The 20,371-nt window shown below is 41.7% G+C and overlaps 2 protein-coding genes across 6 annotated transcripts; both read right to left on the bottom strand.

Annotated features, from left to right (window-relative positions):
• Positions 1 to 48: 48 nt before the first annotated feature.
• On the bottom strand, positions 49 to 12,062 carry LOC105277837 (dual oxidase). Of its 3 annotated transcripts, XM_026971829.1 has the most exons (21): positions 11,787 to 12,062; positions 10,503 to 11,715; positions 9,511 to 9,594; positions 8,874 to 9,035; positions 8,218 to 8,405; positions 7,683 to 7,887; positions 6,774 to 6,940; positions 6,352 to 6,588; positions 5,720 to 6,165; positions 5,416 to 5,617; positions 4,878 to 5,201; positions 4,174 to 4,398; positions 3,720 to 3,938; positions 3,422 to 3,625; positions 2,990 to 3,302; positions 2,445 to 2,819; positions 2,098 to 2,315; positions 1,308 to 1,769; positions 766 to 921; positions 560 to 688; positions 49 to 353 (listed from the first exon to the last, which is right to left on the bottom strand). In XM_026971829.1, exons 2-21 carry the CDS (start codon positions 10,591 to 10,593, stop codon positions 225 to 227), a joined length of 4,536 nt encoding a protein of 1,511 aa, XP_026827630.1. In that variant the 5' UTR covers positions 10,594 to 11,715; positions 11,787 to 12,062; the 3' UTR covers positions 49 to 224. The 3 variants fall into 3 exon arrangements, with proteins under 3 accessions (XP_026827630.1, XP_011334803.1, XP_019886735.1); XM_011336501.3 differs by lacking the exons at positions 9,511 to 9,594; positions 10,503 to 11,715; positions 11,787 to 12,062 and having other exon boundaries at positions 8,218 to 8,400; positions 8,874 to 8,943; XM_020031176.2 differs by lacking the exons at positions 8,874 to 9,035; positions 9,511 to 9,594; positions 10,503 to 11,715; positions 11,787 to 12,062 and having other exon boundaries at positions 7,683 to 7,894; positions 8,218 to 8,296.
• A 138-nt stretch (positions 12,063 to 12,200) lies between these two features.
• LOC105277840 (CBP80/20-dependent translation initiation factor) lies at positions 12,201 to 19,792 on the bottom strand. Of its 3 annotated transcripts, XM_011336507.3 has the most exons (10): positions 19,533 to 19,792; positions 19,191 to 19,387; positions 16,075 to 16,159; positions 15,871 to 15,970; positions 15,465 to 15,687; positions 15,067 to 15,295; positions 14,780 to 14,898; positions 14,283 to 14,426; positions 13,855 to 13,983; positions 13,344 to 13,580 (listed from the first exon to the last, which is right to left on the bottom strand). In XM_011336507.3, exons 2-10 carry the CDS (start codon positions 19,242 to 19,244, stop codon positions 13,344 to 13,346), a joined length of 1,320 nt encoding a protein of 439 aa, XP_011334809.1. In that variant the 5' UTR covers positions 19,245 to 19,387; positions 19,533 to 19,792. The 3 variants fall into 3 exon arrangements, with proteins under 3 accessions (XP_019886736.1, XP_011334809.1, XP_011334810.1); XM_020031177.2 differs by lacking the exons at positions 19,191 to 19,387; positions 19,533 to 19,792 and adding an exon at positions 18,253 to 19,016 and having other exon boundaries at positions 12,201 to 13,580; XM_011336508.3 differs by lacking the exons at positions 19,191 to 19,387; positions 19,533 to 19,792 and adding an exon at positions 17,778 to 18,202.
• Between the last annotated feature and the right edge of the window lie 579 nt (positions 19,793 to 20,371).

The raw sequence follows: 20,371 nt of genomic DNA, 5'->3' as shown, positions 1-20,371 counted from the left end.
TCAGGAAGATGAACCAAGGGAAAAAGAGGAAACAATATTCTCTCTCTGTCTCGTTCATAAATAAGAAATATAATACGCGATATAACTCATAAATAATGAAAAGCGGCGCGCTAGCGCATAAATATGTACACGCTGTAGTAAACCGTCCAAATTTGCGATGAAGTACTGCCACCGACCACGGTGTGACTCATTGTTTCACGCAAATTCGGGAGCAGTGCATCCGACTAGCCAAAGTTCTCGAAGTGGTGAATGAAGTACGGCAAGCGCCGAGTCTTGTTCACTTCGTCGCAGGCCGACATGACGCTTTTCGTCAGGGGACGCGGTCCACAGCTGAATACTCCTATTTTGCTAACCTGTAAATTAATAATCAGTAATCAATAATTTCAGTTTGTGTAGTTTTAATAATGCATTATTTGGAATATTATTATGCTATTATTTATACAAATAATTTAACGCTTAAAAGATGTCTAAATTTAAAAGGAAATTCAAATTTCCTGTTGAATTTCTCTATTGGATATTTAGATATATATCCTTAAAAATAATGAAAATGATTACGCACGTAGCTGTGTTTCTTCTGAACAAATTTCAGGAACGACGTCATGTCCGGCCGGCCAAAGTGATTGATGGCTTTGAGTCCAGTGAATATACTCTTCTTCGATAGCCTCTGAAAGTGATTCTCACATATGTACTGCATATGTGAGACAGAATAATTAATAAACAAGTAATGAAAAATAATAACTAAAAATTGCGTTAGAATCTACTTACCAGCATAGTAGTACGCAAATCGAACTTGTGAAAGAATTGCGTAATGAATATGTGGATTTCAAGTACGTCTGTAACGTCTTTCCTCTCGACGTCCCTGAGAACGTCAATGAACCATTCGAAATGCTTGTGCGACGGGCAGATCCACAGAAAATAGACCTGCAGAGTAAAAAGAAAGCCGTTATCTAATAAACCAGAACGTTTTCTCTCGTTTTAATGATCATTAAATTTAAACGCAGGATATGTATGTCAGAATATCTCAGGATTATATTCCACCGCACATTCACGTTTCTCTTTCGAGTAATGAAGCAATGTTCCAGCAATGAGGCAATCACTGGCTCTTATTGCATTAACTTTACTATTAAAAATGTTTCTCCCTAATATATAATAGTATTCCCGACGAACGTTTATTTTTATTTTTCCAAACGATAAATTAGGGAAGCCTTAAATTAGTCTTTTGATGTGTTGACTCTCCTTTTAATCTTTTTATTTTAAAAAATATCTATGGCAAATATTTCGTTCTGGTTTTGATCGGTGCACCTCACCTTCTTGCACGCAACTCCAGAATATCTGTTGGTGGACGTTCCAAACACAAGATCATTGAGCATCGAGGCGTACGGGGTGACACCGATACCGCCTCCAACCATGACTGCGACCTCGAACTTGTACCAATCCTGATTTCCACCGCCAAACGGACCCTCGATGCGAATCTTAGGAAGCTCGTCTTCCGGATTGTAATTGCAGGGATCGAAATAATTTCGCAGTTTCCACGTCCACGGTCCCTGGGCTTTTATATGGCACGAAAGAACGTTCTCGTGCGGCGCCGATGTCAGCGTAAATGAATGGAATTCGTTGGATCTGAAGGCAGTGCAGGCGAGACGTACCCATTGGCCTGATAAATACTTCAAGTTCGGTGGCCTGTAGAATTTGATTTTTATTACGTCCGAGGGTAGCAGTTCCGTCTCGATGATATCCAAGGACATATATTTGGTTCGCAGGCTCACGACCTGAAACGTAAACGGTGAGAGTAACGTCAACATGTATGTCATAACATCGACCTTTCTTTTATCACACCGATATTGGTAATGGAGTTATTTTAAATAGCAATCGTACGGGACCCGCATGAGAAATAACGTGTAACATACAGGTCCTGTTACATCAGCTGATAGCATGCATAATAAACAAGTTTTTATAATTCATAATTTTATAATTTTTTTAAAATTTTATATAACATCACGAGCGTGTGTGTGCCAAGTGAATGCGCGAGAAGCTGGGACTACATTCGTTTTCACCATCCTAGTATCCCGCTCTGGGAAGCGCGAAAATGCGAATTACTTTGTCCAACGCGTAGATGATCGCCGGGCCGACGAAGAATATCCAGAATCGTGGCGCGCCTGTCAAACGAGCTAGGCCGTGAATCAGGCACAACGCGTACAGAACCACATAGAGACTGTGCGTCGACCAGAAAAATTTGTAGGCCTTCTGCCGTACGGTGGGATGCGCGAAGACGAAGATGATCGTCATGACGACGAAGAGAAGAAGACCAGTCAAACCTGCGACAAGGGCAAAGCGAAGAAATCGTCAATTGACATTCGCGGGAAAGTTCTGAAACGCTTCACGGGCGAATGAGGCAACCGCAAATTTAGCGCGGTTTACTTAGAATATTATCGGTTACTACTTACCGGTCACTGTTCTAAACAGCCAAAAGGAGATAGTAGGCCGCGCATCGCTGGGAAAGCTGATTTCACTGGTGAGGCAGCGTAAATGCGCTATCGGCTGCGTGGAAACGTGATAAAAGTTGACTATGTGACCGACCGTATGCAGCACAGAGAAAAAAAGTGCCGTACATGCTGCGATCTTGTGGAACTGTATGTGCGAGTCCAGCGGGATGTACTGCTGGATTGAGAATTCCTTCAGCTTCGTCAACAGGTTGCGCGACATCGTTAGTAGCAGCAGACTGTAACAGAAGGACAGGGCGGCCGCCGATCCTCTGGTTATGGCGATTCCCACGCCCATAATGTGCCTCAGATCCGTGTGTTCCGCCATGAAAGAGTAATCTGCGCAGGAAAGACGGGGAATCAGAAATTTGCGATGGACGCGAACGAGCGGAAACGCTTTCCCAGTTGATTCGAATGTCCGAAAAATGTCTCAAAGATGTCTAAAAGGGAAGATCTTGATGTGCTTTTGGACTTTTGCTGAGTTGCTTGAGTTTCGATTGAGTGCTCACGGATAAATCTCTCGACGAAGAGCGCTATGGTGACCACGTAGAACACGAAGAGGTAGAAAATATTCTGCCTGTTCTCCTCGACGAAGGTCGACACGGCGTCCCATTGTTTGCGCGTCCAACTCTTCGAGTCCTCCGACGGCAATTGATCGATGTGAAAGCTGGTCATGCGTGCGACGTTCGTCGACGTGTCGAGGAAGTTCTGCTTAGCGCCCTTGCAGTCAAGACCGATTGCGACGAAGTCGCCCTTGTACTCCTTCATCATCAATTTAAAGTCGTTGTACGTGAGGTATTCCTTCCTCTCGAGGCCAGCATCCTGGTGGATAAAGAATTCAAACGATTGCAAAATCGATATTGAATTATTGAATTAATGAAGAGAATTATTACAAGAATTACTAAAAATTAGTGATAATAAGAAGCATAAAGGAGACGCACTTGGAACATGCCATCGATTAGTTCGGTGACGTGATCATCCGAGAGGCTCGTGGTACGCGCTATCTCTACTAACGACCTCAACATTTCCGACAGCTCTTCCTTGTCAATCACTCCATTGCTATCTTTATCGCACATGTCGAAGATTATGCGCAGCTTGTCCTCGGTCTTGCCGCGCGAGAACAGCAGAACCGTGTCCAAGAATTCCTGAAATTAACAAACACAGCTTTTGCTCTTGCGGTCTTGATGTCTCAAAGACAACGGTTAGAGCGCTAAAAAAATAATAAAAGCACGATCATACCTGGAAAGAAATCCGACCGTCACCGTCCTTGTCGACGATGTTGAACATTTTCTTTACGAAGACTGCGTCGGGCCGCATGCCGAGGGCACTCGCGAATTCACTCTTGGATAATGAAGTACGCATCACGGTGACGACTTCTCCGGTATCGCTATCGTCGGATCGACGTCTTCGTTCACCAGGCCGTAAACCAAAGGTTAAAGCGTACGCTTCTCTGAAGAACTAAAAATATTTCGCAGTATGTAATTGCAATCATATCATCCTTTATGTACAAGTATTACGATAACTGATATTTAAAATTTAAATTTTATTGCACATGCAATAAAAAATAGAATAAATTAATAATATCATCAAGTTTCGTTTTTCTTTCTTTTTTCTACTCAAAATTAATGTTAATACATTTCTCTGTTGAATTCAACGAATCTGCATAATCGTAAATTGCACAGAAGATACGAACCTGCTCGAGCTTCTTTTGCCGGCGCTCTTTGGTTTCCGCCTTTGCCAACATGATATCCCGCGCGATTGGCGTGAGTGTGAAATGCTTTTTTTGCGACGCCAAGAACGCCTCTAATTTCGCAATGAACTTTCTACGCGAAGCCAGCGAATCGAGTTCAAGGACAAGGTCGTAATCGCGCGGTATACGTAACAGCACTAGGGCCTTACGATGTCCGGTTTCGCTCTCCTGAAATCACGATTAATAATTATTAGGTATACGGCGTGACGCGTAAAGTCAACCAATTACGGAATGAAGCATTATGTAACTTCGAGAAATAGCTTATGTAAAATGCGATATACTTGATTAACGTATATCATTTTTATTACAATTGCTGTATCGTTTCGACGGATCTAATTTATTTATTCATTTTTAACCAATTTTGTAATTAATTTCCAGAATTAATGCATTTAAATATATGCTCTCTTCCATTTTTTTAATTTTTTATATTAAACAGTTTGATGTATTCTCTCAAATAATTCTATTATTTCTATTAATAATTAATATAATAATATAATAATAATTCTATTATTTCTTTTATAGCACATAATGAGAATTAAAGTCTGTTGTATGTATTGTCTACATTACAGAAAGTTAATTATATTATTTACAAATATTATTTTATACATATTCATTCATACATATATCGTAATTGAGTAAAAGAGTACCTGTGATTCCTCCATAGTTATAGTGTTGACGCCACTAAAATCGAACGTACGAAGTTTCTCTCCTTTCCGATCGACAATGTGCAACGCTGCTTCCGGCCCGAATTTCACCTTTACGAGACGGCGATGATTCGCGTGCAACCACTCACGTACGATCATTTTGTCGACGCAAATCCCGTCGCTTCGCTTTTGAATTGCCTCTTGAAGTATCTTTAATCTTCGCCGCCGTCTGTTTTGCAATTTTACCAATCCGTATCCCGCACCAGCGCAGAGAATTGGAACGAATCCAAGGAAGACGCAGGCATAGATATAAACAAGTTCACTTCCCTATAATATAAATTTTTCGCGAAAAATAAATTGTATAGGAAATTGTAAAGAAAATAAAAATAATAAAAATATTTTTTTAATAATATAGTTATCATTTCTTCATTTCCTTTATTTAAAAAATCGATTAAACAAAGAATTTTATTTCTTTAAAATAGTAAAAATTACAGGTAAATAAAAGGTACAAATAGCAAATGGTTTTCTAAACATTAATTACCTCAAAATAATCGTAACGTTGTAAGGGAACACAAGGCTCAAGTATCGTCGAATTTAACTGGAAGGGTTGAGGACACGGATCACCGTCTTGCCAAATGAATACTCGTCTCTGTATCGCATCGGATGGTATATCAGTGGCATTTATGATCACGTCCCAGAGACTAACACGACGTATTACTTCTATCTCATTTTTCGTGAAAATGCTGTCGAATAAAAACCACATGATACATATTGTGAATAATTTAATATCTGAATAAAATAAAAATAATCTATTATAGGTGCATTAAAAGGAAGTTCACCCTCACCCATTCTCCTCGTTTTCAAACCAGAATCTATCGGAATCTCGCAAACGTAGAAATTGCTCCTTTATGACCGCGGTGAAGAGCTCACCGGGTCCGTCCTTGGATTCGAGCATTCCGCCAACGTAGACGTCAATGTTGTTGAGATTGTTGGAGTAGATCTCAATGAGGGTGCGTAGTAACGACGAATTCTTACTGAACAGTCCCGGGTTGATCTCGTTCCACGTTTTTCGTTTGGCTAACTTGAAATACTCTCTGGCCGTATTATAGTCTGGCAGACCGTTGTCACGACCCCGCATAATGTTTAGAGCGCCGAGATCTCTGCGCGAGAATTCCATGGGGCCAAATAGGTTGTTCCGGATATCAGTACCGAGAAGAGTGTCCTCTTTCTCCGCCAATTGCGACGCCATGCCCATAATTAGCTCTTCGATTGTGCTGTTAGCCAAAACTTCCTGCAAGGAACAGTCACGTTAATTTGATGCAGTCGTAAGTTTCGTAATACAATAATTTAAGGAGGCAACTGATTATGTATCGAAGCTTTTCTGAAGTTCAAAGTTTGATCAATAGATACTCTAATGAACAAAAATAGATATCCGCAACAATGTTCTCTCAGAAATTAATTAATGTGTAATACTCACGTTTGAATCCCACCAAGTGGAACATAATCTGATAGCTGGTTGGCCCATATTCGTTTTCCTGTACTCGCAATTTTCATTTCGTCGGTATATGCCTGGTGGTATAAGAGTATGACCGAAACGAAAAGCGGCGCTTTGAAATATGTGGCTGATACCCGGATGTAAATCTGGCTTGTAACCAGTGTACGATGGCAGGTCCTCATTTAAAAATGCCGGTAGATACTCGTAAAAAATTATGTTCTGGAAGGTCGAGACTTTACATGCATAAAGAATTCGGCTGTGATCCGAAGTAAAAGATTCAACACAAATTGATCATATCCTTCTTATATAAACCTAATTTTCATCCACATTTTTTTCCGTGTCATAGATGAAAATATCTTTATATTTATTAAAATCTATTTTAAGAGAAACGAGCTATTATCTACCTGAATCGTTCCGATGACTATCCGGCGTGCTTTTTGAAAGATTTCTTCGTCGGACATATCGGGATGTTCCTCTTGCACGCGAGCGGCTATGACATTGTGGTACCGATAGAATAAGATTCCCAGAGCTAACAGTGGTGGGTGTTGATTCGTTCTTGGATCGCCGAGCACTGCGCAATATAATTGTTGGGCACTTTCGCAAGAGTCAGAAAATTAATTGCAGGGAAAGTTAAAACACGTTATAATGGAACGACCGCAAGCACGCACCGTTAGCGCAAAAATTGCAATGTAATGTGAAAAATCCATGATAGATCGACAGTTATAGTCAGATAATCATTTAATTTCAGCACTTAATTAATAGAAAGAATATTCAAATTGTGCAAGTATGGAATAATCTGCGGGGAGTGATAGTTTCTTACTCAACGTCTATAAAAAAAGATACTGCTCAGTAATGAAGTAACAGTTAATAAAATTTGCATTAGATAGTCACAAATTTGCATATCCGTTTCATCAAACAAAGTTAATTTTTCCTCAATAAAAATATCAAAGCACTATTATTAAGTACTATTATTTTATGAAGGACAAGCAATGAAAAATCAAAATTTAGTACCAATTGAAGCTATTAATTAAATTTTATATTTCACTAGAATCTCCATTTAAAACAGAATTTATATTATTATTTAACGAATTAATTTAACACAAAATTGCGAAATAATAATTATTAAAATTACTTAATATATTGATTATTGTGAAAAGGTGAGAGAAAAAGCAATGGCATCCAATCATGTTTCTAAGAATAAGTCAACTTTTAAATTTCATTGCGCTGAGAGAGATATGGATACAAATCTCCCAGGAAAGTCTATAGATTGCTGATAAACTGAATCTATAATATACATAAGTAATTTCACTTACGAAATAAGCGCTCCGGGCTAAGCATTCGCATGACATGCGGCACCGCGTGATTGAAGAGGGGCGCGCGCATGGTGTTCCTCACGGGAAATTGTCTCGTCTGCTCCATGAGAAGGCTGCCGTTCTTGAATGAGCGCATTGTGTTGGCCCACGCCTCGCTACTCGAATAGACGAAACTACCGTCGATCCAGCTCGTCACCTTGTTTATCTGCAACCTCACGTATTCAGAGCTATTTCTCACGGTTTTGTCTTAAAACAGGACGCAACATTTAACTACAGGCGAGCGCTTTCAACGGGGACGAATGCGCATATATACATTACAACAACAAAAGTTACATTCGTGCAATATGAAGCTTTAAACGAGACTGTTAATCAAATAATCACTTCAATATTTTGATTAGATAAATTAGATTTCATTAGATAAATTGATTAGATAAATTATCGTGAAGGAACAAGCAAGCTTCAAATTAAATTGGAATCTATGATCCGGGAAGGGTGTAATTTGTGGCAAAATTGACTCAAGAAAACTGGAAATTACCTGTTCCCGTGGGCTGTTGGGACTGCGGCCGGTTTGACGGTCGTAATCCGCTCGGAGGAACGGAATATACTTGTTACCTTGGCACTCCTTGTCGAAAACCGGATCGCATTTGTCCACGTCGATCCGATGAAATTCTATGGGGCAACCACTTTCGCTGGCCATGATTATCTCCGACGTGACCAGCTGTCCTGAAAGAATTTATCATCATGGTGGGTGACCAGAACTCACGAACAACACGAGTTCCGGCAAGAAACTGTGCGGGTGTCGCGCACGACTTTGACATTTAAATTTGAGAAACGCAACGGTTCAGGACAGTTCCAAACTGGGTTGATAGACAGGGGCGTTCGCCAAGCCCACTCTGATTAAATTGGTTTACTGCATTCGCAATGAGATACAAAGCTTTGACAGACGTGGCACTCATGTGTCTATCTTTGTATGTTTTGTTCAAATGTAGAAAATTATATATGACGCAAATAATGCATAATGATAGTATATTGCAGATAAAATATATTGTAGATGATACTGAGATAATTACATCACAATTACATGATTAATGATAATTCAGATAATTACAGAAACTCAATTGCTATATTCTATATATAAGTACTACATTATGAATTATCATCACAGCTATTTTATAATATAATTATCCTCACCGAAAAAAGCAAATAACGCAGTCCGATTTTTCACCGATGGCAGACCATCGTCGCCTTGCATGAACAAGTCGCTGAGCTTCCGAGGAGATGGTCTATTTTGACCAGCCATCGCATACACGCCGTCGGAATATGCCGCTGGGACCTTTCGAATAAGCCTACTGTCTATGGAGAAACGTATGAGTTGTGTTAGAATAATTTTCCGCGGAGAATTAGCTTCGCCGAATATAGGATTGTCATCTTCTTCTTTATTCTTTATATACAATACTTTAATAGACTCTTAAACCTTATTCTTGACACAAAATATATAAAGTAAAATAACTTGTGATTATTTTCAGAGTTTTATAGCGCAAACTTAAATTCTGAGGTCGTCTTCTTCGTCAGAATATTAAAAAGACTAAAGATAGATTTTTAGTAATATCGTTAATATAAATATAAAATGAATAGTAATAAAATTCTAATAAATTATATTTAAATGTCTCGAAGCGCCATTAACTAATTTATTCAATGAAGAAGAAGATTCTTAAATCATTTCCATTTCATAAAAACATTTCAAAAATATAATCTTGACACATCCACTATAATAATACCTATAACAGCATAGATATTTGGATTTCAGTATACAATTTCGGATACTTGCCAATTGCTCCCCAATCAGGATGAGCCAAATTGTTGTAAAACCCATCGTACCTCTGTTTGTTGTCCGCATAACTAAGTCCCGCTCCTACAATAATCCCTATTTGTATAGATAAATTCGTTACTATCATCAAAGGCTAAATTTTGCAATATCACTGTAATATCTAGCAAATTTAATTACCGATACTTTAATATGTTGTATTAGACCGCACAAGAATTAATGAATTATCATCTCTTGAGTCAATAAGCGATAAGCTTGGTATGTAACATGCACATCCTATTTTTCAATTATCAGAATATTAGAAAATTCTCAATTATTAGGAGAATGCAATATGGAATTTTCTTTGGAAGTATAATCGGAGATAATGAAGAAGCTCGATTGACATTTGACGCACAGACGTAACCCGAAAGTAGGTCAAAAGTATAAAAGGAATTAAACGGGTTAAAAGGAGTTGATACCGTTGCGAAATTACTTCTCTATCTCTTGCATCTACAATTCTTTTCTTAACTTTCGTGAAATTCTTAACTTCTCATTATTTTTAATTTAATACAAATACGCGCGCGTGTCGCGAAATAGGTCTGTAGAGTTTTCTCCAGCCAGTTATCTTCATCATCAACTCTCTTCAAATTCGTTACGTTCCATTGTATTTTACGGCGTTATTTTACGGCTCGTTTATAGCTCTGCTGGTGAAATTTAATAAACGAATGAGAAATACAAAAATATTATTACATCTACATTTACCGTGTAAACATGCATGCGTATAGAAATGACCGAATCCTTTTATCCTGCTATTAAATATATCAAACTGTATCCTCACACTTTATAATCACATTAGCACATCAATTTTAATATCATCATCATATATTACGCGGAGCAGAAGACTTTCAGATACAATGCATTTCACTTTCGATTGAGAGAACTCGAACGGTTCGCTCTTGTGAGGAGCAAGATTTATGAGGGCGCGTGCACCGGAGATGCCGGACGATTGCACTTACCGGTTCTAGCAGGTAATATGATCCAAAATGTCCAAGTGATCGCACAGAGCCGCGAGCCGATGCCGCGGACCGACCATCGTCGTCGTGTCATCGTGTGTCACTCAGTCTCGTCGAGTCCACGCCCGTGCATTTCTCTCGTGCCGGAGCACGCAACACAGCGCGTCTTCTTCCTCGCGCTCCTCGCCGTCGCCGACTAGTCTTTTCCTCTTTCTTGCTCTCTCTCTCTCTCTCTCTCTCCCCTTTCTCTCTCTTTGATGTCAACGACGTCCTCGGGGACACATCCCGCTGGTATCGTCCATCAGCAGACGCGACGAGAGTGCGACGACCGCCGTGAATTCTTGCGGGTTCACCGGACGTGAACCGGTCGAGGGACTGAAGGCGGCGGATAGGTCGTTGGTACCACGTAGCCGCTGTTCGCCGCGCGCGAACGAGTCACGCGTGCGATTTTTTGACCGCCCCCGGATGTGGCGTGCAGGCGATCACGTGCGAGCACCGAGATCGCTGCAAGAGGAGAACCGCAGAGAGCCTCCCGAGGTTCGAAAGGAGACTGCGAGCCTGCCGCTGGCTCGATGCAGGTCCGCCCGCGGAGGAAAACGGTCCGGGGAACCTTGCGGGGGGAAAGGAGGGTAGCCGGGAACGCGGCCAGACGACGGATTCGACGACTCAGGGGGCCCCCAAGAACGGTCGCGACTCTCCAACTCTGTGGGGTCTGACTGCGAGCTGGTCCGCGCCTCCGCCGCCGCATAGCCGCTCTTGGTCGCGCGGTGAAAGTCGCCGGCCTATTTGTTTCGTTACTGCGAACGCGCGCACCTCCGTCTGCCTCCTCCACCTCGTCCTCCTCCGTATATCTCTCTCTTCCTCTCGCCGCCTCCACCGCGGGCTACGACGTCGGCCTCTACGTCAGTGTTCTTCAGCCGTTTAAAAATAACATGGAAAATGTCCACGAGAGTCATAACTAATTGCACATGCGATAATTAAAGATTAAAGGATCAAAGATCGGGGAGGATTAGCATTCACCTTAATTCACACCTCTGAGATCGTGGGTTCATTTTCTTCAGGTATCCCTGCGGGGCACGCCTAAAGCCATCGCCGTGAACCGTCGAGATTAATTAAGGCTCGCTCGATGCACCGTCCTCCGCACCGTCTTTAGAGAGACGGATCTAAAGTGGACATTAAGATGACGCTGTTCAACTGACGTTCCTGGGACTGGCATCTAAGGATAAGGAAAAAAAAAATATATATATATATATATGTATATATATGGTCCCACCGTGCGGCGCGTACCGGTTGAAGAACGCCGCTCCGTAACAACATCGATGCGGCACGGCGACGTCACCGCGGACACAGGCCTAGTTTTCGAGTCCGCGGCACCGATTACCCAAGGCGAAACCTCTCTCGAGTCGCCGCAGATTGTTTCAAGGTCGGACCGAGATGTCGGAGATGGGTAAGGCCTCCGTGCGCTCCCAGGCACGCGTTAGAAATGACACGGATGACACCGGTACGTTTGCGCGCGCAATCCACTCGGCACATCCTCCGGCATACTCCAATGACTTCTTCTTCTTTCGATGCAGCATTACGCACTGTATGTACCTTCGTCTCTTACGATAAAAATGAGAAGAAAATCCGTGTCACGCCAATGCGTGTCGCGCTCGTTGCGGCGCGAAGCCGGCGAGCAGGGTATTGACGCACACACGTCTTAGAAATTGATTGGTTTTTATATTTGCATCGATAATGGTATACATTGTACCTGATCGTCGACTAGTACCGCGTGCAAATGATACAAAAGTCCAAAAGAAGTCTAAACAACAGTGAAGTACGCTGGAAAGAATCATAGCTTCCTTTATAGCTTCTTAAAGGGGCTACATAACTTCTACTGATCGCATTGTCTGGGGTAATTCCTATTCGGGATAATTACAGCATAATTAATAGCTGTAGTTCGCGCTCGCGGCTATTCATTTCGAAACTGCAGATTTACGTCCCAGCTCTCTGACGCTCTGCAAGCACTGTCGTAATCTACGGATGTCTCAATCGGATGCGTCTTCTGCCTTTACTCATCGGGAAGATTCGGCGATACGTTGCTCCGTCGCGGTTCAGACCGTCGAGAGATTCGTCCAATTCGGCGGCTCGCTCGCATTTATGACTCAACCCGGGGAGAAATCGCGTCTACCCGGCTACCGGTCGATCTTTTATCGCCCTTGGCACGGATCGGCAGAAGGAATCGCATTCGGAAAAGGAGATCGCACGAGCGTTGCTACAGCACGCGTCCTACGGCGCGTTTATATCAACGTCTCTTCATCGTTTCGGAAACGCCGAGGTCCTTCACCCTCTTCTTTTCTTCGTGATAAAGCCGGCTCGCCGACAGGACTTTTCACGGACTCGAGGCTGAACGGTCGAGGAATTGCAACACAGTGTTTGCTGGAATTCCCCGACCTTGTTATTTATCATCGAATGTTAATCATTATAACGATTTCGCAAAAATACTTAAGAGGTCTATGCAAAAAAACTTGTTTACTCGTAGCACTGTTCGCGCCTATTAAATGGGGAACCTTCGAACGAAAATATCAGTGGAGGAGAATCGAAATTCTCGCGAATCGTTCGTGTTTCGTTGAGAATCGAAAATCGATTCGTACATCGTGTCATCGTTTGTGCTTTCGTTTGTCGCGCACCCATGTCTCCTTCGTTTAGAAAAGACCTTTCTCTCTCTCTCTCTCTCTCTCTCTCTCTCTATTTCTCTCGGTTCAGTATAAATACTTATTAAATAAGATATATTCGTATGTGTACGTTCACTCGCGCGTGTTCTGGAGAGACGGACGGAGAGACCGCGAGCGCACTGGACAGCGGTCACTTGGAATTCGAGTTCGAGGGGTAATAGTAAACCACTGCCGGCGCTGGTAGCTGCCAATGCGCCGCATGAAGCTCGATCAGCTGCAAGAGTGTTCTTTTCACCGGTGGTAGCGTCGTCGTCTCCTCTGCCAGGAAGGCGTCCCGCACGCTGCCAAGTAGTTGCTGCAACTGCGCGGGTAGCTCCGCGTCCAAATCCTTACCGATGCACGTAAGGATGAAGAACAGGCAGTTGGTCTAGCGAGGATGGAGAACAGACGTTCGATACACACCATTCGAGAGAATAAATCGAGATTGCAATAAATTTTCATGACAATAGCTCGATAACGAATTGTTTCATAAAGCGGGCTTCCAAACACAGGAATACGATAGGTATCGCGAATCAATGCACGAATTTATCTTGGAAATAAAATTTTACATTTAATCAAGATAAATCTTCGTGGATATTCTCATGTCTGCATTGAACTTTATTTTTTATTCTGTCAGAGGACGGACAGGATGTCTATCTTACCTCGGCAAGTGAGTTGATGACGGGTGGTTGCAAACAATCCTGGCAACACTTCCACAGCAGCGTGAGGAGTACACGTCCGGGTGGAACGCCCTCCTGCTGCGTTTTCAGCTGTAGCTGCCGTCGCTTCAGCTGCAATCACGCGATTATGCGCGTGTATGTATGCGGGCGCGCTGTGTATGCGGGATATAACAGTCGCAACACGCGCAAAAGGCGATAAAAACCAGACGTAAGAAAACCGAGTCATTAAAGAGGACGAGACGTTTAAATTAGATGTTAGGACCGAGGATCTCATAATTTACCCGTTTTTTGTTGTTAGACTTGAAAATCGGTATAATCCCCGACGAATTATGACGGGTAGATAGGCGTTTCTTATGGAGTTAATAAATGGTCTGCGCGATATAAGTGTATTAACGTGCACTCAGTTATACCTGGCAATACATCTCGTTAAGAAATGTCATGAACGCTGAGTATCGGTGATAAGTGGTACCGTCGTGTAATAATCGAGTACGGTCTTGGTACCATTGTTGACACATGTTTAGCAAGGATTCCAGAAAAGTTTCCTTCGTTTCTTTCTGTATAAAATATTCATAAAATATGCGGTTAGGTCAAATGTGTATAGGTCTTCCTCTGAATCATACTAACAACTTGTAAGATCATCGTCTAAATTAGTGTACTACTGATTATGCAATGTTCTTAGGTATACTTAGAGCAAAATAAAACGTAAATAATCCCTAATCACAGTTATTATATTTATAATTAATTTATACCTGTATAATTAAAAATATTTTAAGAATAATTTTTATTATTAAAAATGTTATTAAAAAGTAAAATAATTTTTCTGGTAAGAAAGGTAGAATTATAAGCTACTATCATCAGTTACTGATTTTTCTACAAAGAAATAATATAATGTAAGAAAAATAATGACCTCTATGATTGTGATGCAAATTTTAGCCGCCGGCTCGGCATATTTGCGATCCTCCACCACCCTCTCTAGAATATGTCGCACCAGTTCCATCAATGTCCTCGCATTTAAAAGATTCGGGTCTACCAAAAACAAAACCAATTAAGATAAATGTTTCTAACTCTTAATTAAGTTTTTAATATAAAAGTTGTTTTTTTTTTATGGAGAACGTCAATAATACAGTGTGAGCAATGCACTCAAATTCTTCAATTTAATGCATCTATTAACTAACAAGGAACTAATTCTCTTACCTTCTATCGCTCGCAAAAGTATATCTTGAATAGGCAAGGGAAATTTCCCGAGTTCGGAAGCCTCGGCGATATTGAGCGCCTTGGCAGCCAGCACGTCCGCCGAGTTCATGCTCTTTGATCGTTTCAGACCGTAGGTTGATACAAACGTGTGCGATTTGGTAAGTTTGCCCGGTTTCGCGAGATTATTCTTAACTTCGTTTTCCACGTTGAAGTGCACTCGATTTGCAGCCTGACGGACAAACCATTTAAGCAATTTTAATTTTACTTTAATTTGAATTAATCTTAATTTGAGAATTATTTCAGGAATCAAGTTAACGATCGTCGTTGATTCTACATTCTGATTTCACATTTTCGGCACGGTTCACGCTTCCATTGTCCTGCAAACTTTCTTTACTTACGTGTAAAATGTTTCCGCTGGACGCGGACGTGTCCAGAGGATGGGTTTGACGTAACGTGGAATTCGAATGATGGCTACTTTGAGAATGACGGGACGGAAGTTGGTGTTGCTGTTGTTGCAGAGTATGTTGCAACTGTTGCTGCTGAGCATAGAGATACCGATGAACATTGCCGCTAGACTTGCTGTGCTGTAGGTAATAGCGTTCTGATGCATTGTTCCGAGACCTGATTGAGACACGTTGGTCCAGATTATTCACGGATCAAGCTAAACTTAGAATTAAGTCTAAAAGCTTTTATGGAAAATTCCATAAAAGTCCTTTATTTAATAAATTAATTCAAAGATGTTGTGATTCAGTAAATTGATTTTTCACTATGCCATTCAAGTGTAATCTGCTCGTTGGCACTCACTTGGAAGGATGCGTATCGTTTTGCTTCATCGTGAATTCTTTGGCATGCACGTTTAATCGAAGATTGGTGACGTTCGCCGTGGTTCCTTCCGCTCTCCCACCTAGAGATGACCGCGAAAGCAAACGGATGAAAATTCGTGCGCAATCAGGCTTGCGACATAATATGACACACGTATTTCCGTGCTCGCTTAGAAGGAATACGAACCTGGGGGTCGATATAGTTCCAAGGACGGTTTGGATTTGGGGGTGGCTATGTTGTTACTTCCCTTCTGCGGAATCGCATCCCTCATCTGAAGGAAATAAAAGAATTTTATGCAAAACATATTGTATAATTATTAGCTTACGAAATCTAAATCCAAAGAAATCTCTTCCGAGTCGTGCTGAAAATAATTAAGAATAATTTACATTTGTATATAATATTAATGGCTAACGTTAACCTTTTAAGACTAAAAAAAAAAGACTACTATTTATGCAAATACATAACGTGACTCATCATTCGAAGAAAGTGTGAGAATGATGATCAGACATTTATTCTGTCATTTCATCTGTTAATTATACACGTGATGTCATTGTTATTTTGTCATGCGATTCTACTTACTCATGCATAAACAGATTTTCAAAAATATTTTAATAAAAAATTATTAATGAATAATATTGTGCAAGAACTTTTCTAATCAGACAAAGCCTCGGCAACACATCACATCATATTGTATATATACATATACATATACACATGTTACGCACGCATTGTAAGCATCGTTTGCTACATGTGCAGCAGAATGCAAAGAGCGTGTATACACGCCCATTTCTCTCGTTGCAACGGTCATTACGATAAATGCACATTGGCTAAACGCACAGGCTCATTATGGTAACACATCGCGCAGCACGCGGGGCGTTACAAATTTAACACCGACTCAACATTAGAAACGTGGGAGTTTGACAAACGATCGCGATACGCGCGAATTCATTATCAAAGAGAATTACATCAAAGAAGATAATTGAAAATTAAGCGATGTGATAATAAAATAATATAGTCTAAATTGTGTCTAATAAAACATTAGAAACAAGTACTTTGGCAATTTTGCGTTTCTTATTTTACATTTCAGAATTTCAAACTCCTTTGCTTTTCTTTAAGTATACTCTTCTTTTAAAAGAAAATAAAAATGCAATGCAAAACTGTTTAAAATACATAGGATTTGCATTGTTGCCCTAACACGTCCGGTATATGCAACGCTCTGACATTTGCATCGTTATCGCGCTATTTCTCAATATGCGCGGGATTCTTCTGTCATGAATGTCTCGCGCGATTTCACGGATCAAGGTGCGTCGTGTGGAGCTTTGAGTCGGCGTTGGCGTCATTTAAATTTGATATTTATGATTGTTGGAGAATACTCAAATAACTCAAATGACAAGTTCAAGAGTGATGCCATATATCTTGAACGGTTAAAAACTATATTGCATTATTGTTTCGCATTCTTTGACGGTACCGATGAAAATACTAATTTTGCACGGAATGACTCAACGCGTCGCGGCTCTCAACAAATCGAAAACAGATGTTGGAAACAGTATAATTTTGGCGATTTTGAATTTCAATACTATGTATATCGACTTCTATGAATCGTTCTCCGATTCAAAATTAACCGGTATTCGATCGATTCACCGTCTTACCCCAGAAACCAAAGAGAAAAAGAGACAGAGAATCAGTTGAATTGCAGTCAATTTTAACTTGAATCTTTACAGCAATGACTCTATGTTTATTCTTGACAACTGAAAGTCGGCGCTTGGTGCAAGATGCATTCTGCCAGGCACACGCGCACATACAATAGCATCGCGGATGAGAGTCCACCGGAACCGCGCGCTGATTTCACTCTCCGAAACGAAGGACCCCGCGAAGGCCAGGCGACTCACAGTGAAGAGCGTGCGAGGATCATCTTTCCCAAGGTCCAACGAACGGATGCCACCGAAAGCCTTCCTTCCTCTTGAGCGCGATCACGGCGGATCGCGGGGCACCAGAACCGGGGGAATCGGATTCGCGGGGCGCGGCGACACAAACGCGGGCGTTCCGCACGCACGTGCACAACGGGCAACGAATTTTCCGAATGCGACAACCCGTCGACGAGCTTCTTTTCGGCGAGAGAGAAAGAGGAGGCGCGTCAAGAACTTCTCCGCGTCGAGCGTGCGTGCGTGCGTCGTTGTCGTCGCGCCTTCGCTCGCGCTCGCGTACGTAGAGGCTCCTCTCCGATGACCGAGGACTAATAATAGCACGACACAGCCACGAGCGAGCGAGCGTGCGAGCAAACGTTATATGCTATACGCGACACCGCGTACGTATTAATGTAAGTCGCTGCAGCGTCGCGCAGCGAAGAAAAGCAGACTGAAATACCCGGTGAGACTCATCGGGACGGGAACATGCGTCGCGACGCCTCTCGAAGAGGGAAGCTGCCACTCTTGGGATTCGAACTATAAAGCAACCCGACGCTCTTCCCATTTCCGCGCTGCTTGCTCCGCTCTCGGCGATGTCGAGCCAAAAATGGTGATCGCCTTCCGACGCCGCTAGACGGACTTTGATGCTTCATCGACGCGGACTCTCTCAGGCTGAATCCAATTTTTCTCTCCAATGTTTTCTCGATATGGCGTTTCATTGTTCATGTCACCTCCAGGCTTTTTTATTTTATGAGCAATTGTCCGCAGAAATTGTCTTTGGAAAAGGACGCAGGTAAAGATAGCTTTCTGCGGTTTAACGGTGGACCACACGGTAAACATATTTTTCATCTCTCTTCGTATGACGCCAGAAGCCTCAGCATGCTTCCCTACAGCCACCATGATGAGTCTCTACAGTAACGCTTCGTTTCCTATAAGTGATTAATATTTTATTTACAAATGCAAGAAAGTATAATGCACAGGTTTGCAAACGTAATAAAACCAATGATGCAATGAAACAATGTAAAGTGAGTCTTACTTAATATAAAACCTGCGATAAGTGATTTTTTATGTATGAATGTCTACTGTGCAATAATATTAATGAGTTCGCTTGCGCGCGGCTTACGTCACGCTCATGAACTTCATTCTTCGCTGAACGGATCCGTTGTCCTTCAGTAAGCGTGACGTCGAGGCGATATAACCTATTTTACGATGTTAACATTTCGTCTTCGCGTAGGCTACAAAAGAATCGTAACAAATATGAAACGATCCTCAATTTCGCTGCTAAATGCATTGATTAGCAGACTCGAATGAACGCACAAAGATTGATCGAGATCCGTTTTACAGCATCATCGCGCACATCTGCAGAAATTAACACGAGAACGCTAATCATTTTCTCACCTTCAGCGTTCCGTCCGCACGTGTTGCCCGCACCATTCTCGTGGTACGTGTCATCAGACAACACCAACTGAACAGGAACCGGCAATGCAGTAAGCGGCAGCGATAAACACTGGCAAATACAATCGCGCACTTTTTCACTCTAAAAATCTCTAATAATATAATTCTCGTATATAAATAAAAGTTTTATGTTTGTCGGCCTGTAAGTTAATCGACGATTAAATTAACTGCGGTTGGTCGAGGTTGCCCTTACATTGCCCGATAAATCGTGAAACTGCTCTCTCCAGCAGTTCTGCCGGCGAATTTCAGTTCCCAAGGACAAGGAAAAGGAAATTCCATGCTTACCAGTGCTTCTCCTTTTCACTATCTTAAACCTTATCCTTTTCACACTTGAATCCTTTTCTAGCGCACTATTCGCCAGCGTTTGTACAGATGCCGGATCGACAAATCGCTCGACGTATCAATTATGATCGAAGTCTCATACCGATGATAGGTCCGGCATTACGCACGCCGCTCCCGCGATTCCGTGCGCTTTAAATCAGCGGCGGGACGCGCGACGCGTCGCGATTCGATCTTTTCACTGCGTTGATCGATCATCCGATTAACTGCGGTGAATCATGTTGCTTTTGAACGTGTGTGAAGTTAGCCCCGCACTTTTTGAATTTCATCTTTTTCTTGATTGTGCTGAATTGTGCTACGTTTGTGCCATATTGTGCCGCAAACCGCAGTTCAATATCTCAAACCGTTTTCGAAAAAAAATAAAAAACGAAAAATTTGGTAGCCCCGCACTTTTCGAATTTTGCTGACTCTTTTTATCAATCTCTTTCCATTTTACCTACTACTTTCGATAGTCGTTCATTTTTCTTGACTAGCATAATTCAGCACAATTTACTAAATTCGATTATGTACCATGGTTTGGACGGTATGGAGTTTTGCATTTTTCTATTCCTAAACCCTAAGTTCCTATCAGCGACTGTTTTGCAAAATCCAGTAATCTGACGAAATTGTGTCATTAGAAAAAGTTGTTGTGCTCGTCGATCGCAATCTGGTACAACTGAAAAAAATTCGAAAATGTCAAATTTTTGATTCACCCCCACCCCTTTTTCATTAATAATTATCGACTCTCAAATTAATTTCCGATTTTTATGCATGTCTCTCGTAGAGAATGAGTAGTACAACTCAGC

Source organism: Ooceraea biroi, chromosome 1 (assembly GCF_003672135.1).
Source record: "Ooceraea biroi isolate clonal line C1 chromosome 1, Obir_v5.4, whole genome shotgun sequence".
NCBI lineage: Eukaryota > Metazoa > Arthropoda > Insecta > Hymenoptera > Formicidae > Ooceraea > Ooceraea biroi.
The sequence above is the reverse complement of the archived record's forward strand: the minus strand, read 5'-3'. Positions and strand labels throughout refer to the sequence as shown.

Coding starts and splice junctions, on each gene's coding strand:
- LOC105277840 (XM_020031177.2), bottom strand. CDS start 18,357: ATGGGAAGAGCGTCGGGTTGCTTTATAGTTCGAATCCCAAGAGTGGCA. Junction 14,427..14,779: donor TTTGCATCACAATCATAGAG/GTCATTATTTTT, acceptor TATTTTATACAG/AAAGAAACGAAGGAAACTTT. Junction 13,984..14,282: donor TTAACGAGATGTATTGCCAG/GTATAACTGAGT, acceptor GCGTGATTGCAG/CTGAAGCGACGGCAGCTACA.
- LOC105277837 (XM_026971829.1), bottom strand. CDS start 10,593: ATGACACGACGACGATGGTCGGTCCGCGGCATCGGCTCGCGGCTCTGT. Junction 3,626..3,719: donor ACGGTCGGATTTCTTTCCAG/GTATGATCGTGC, acceptor TGTTAATTTCAG/GAATTCTTGGACACGGTTCT. Junction 354..559: donor TTCAGAAGAAACACAGCTAC/GTGCGTAATCAT, acceptor ATTAATTTACAG/GTTAGCAAAATAGGAGTATT.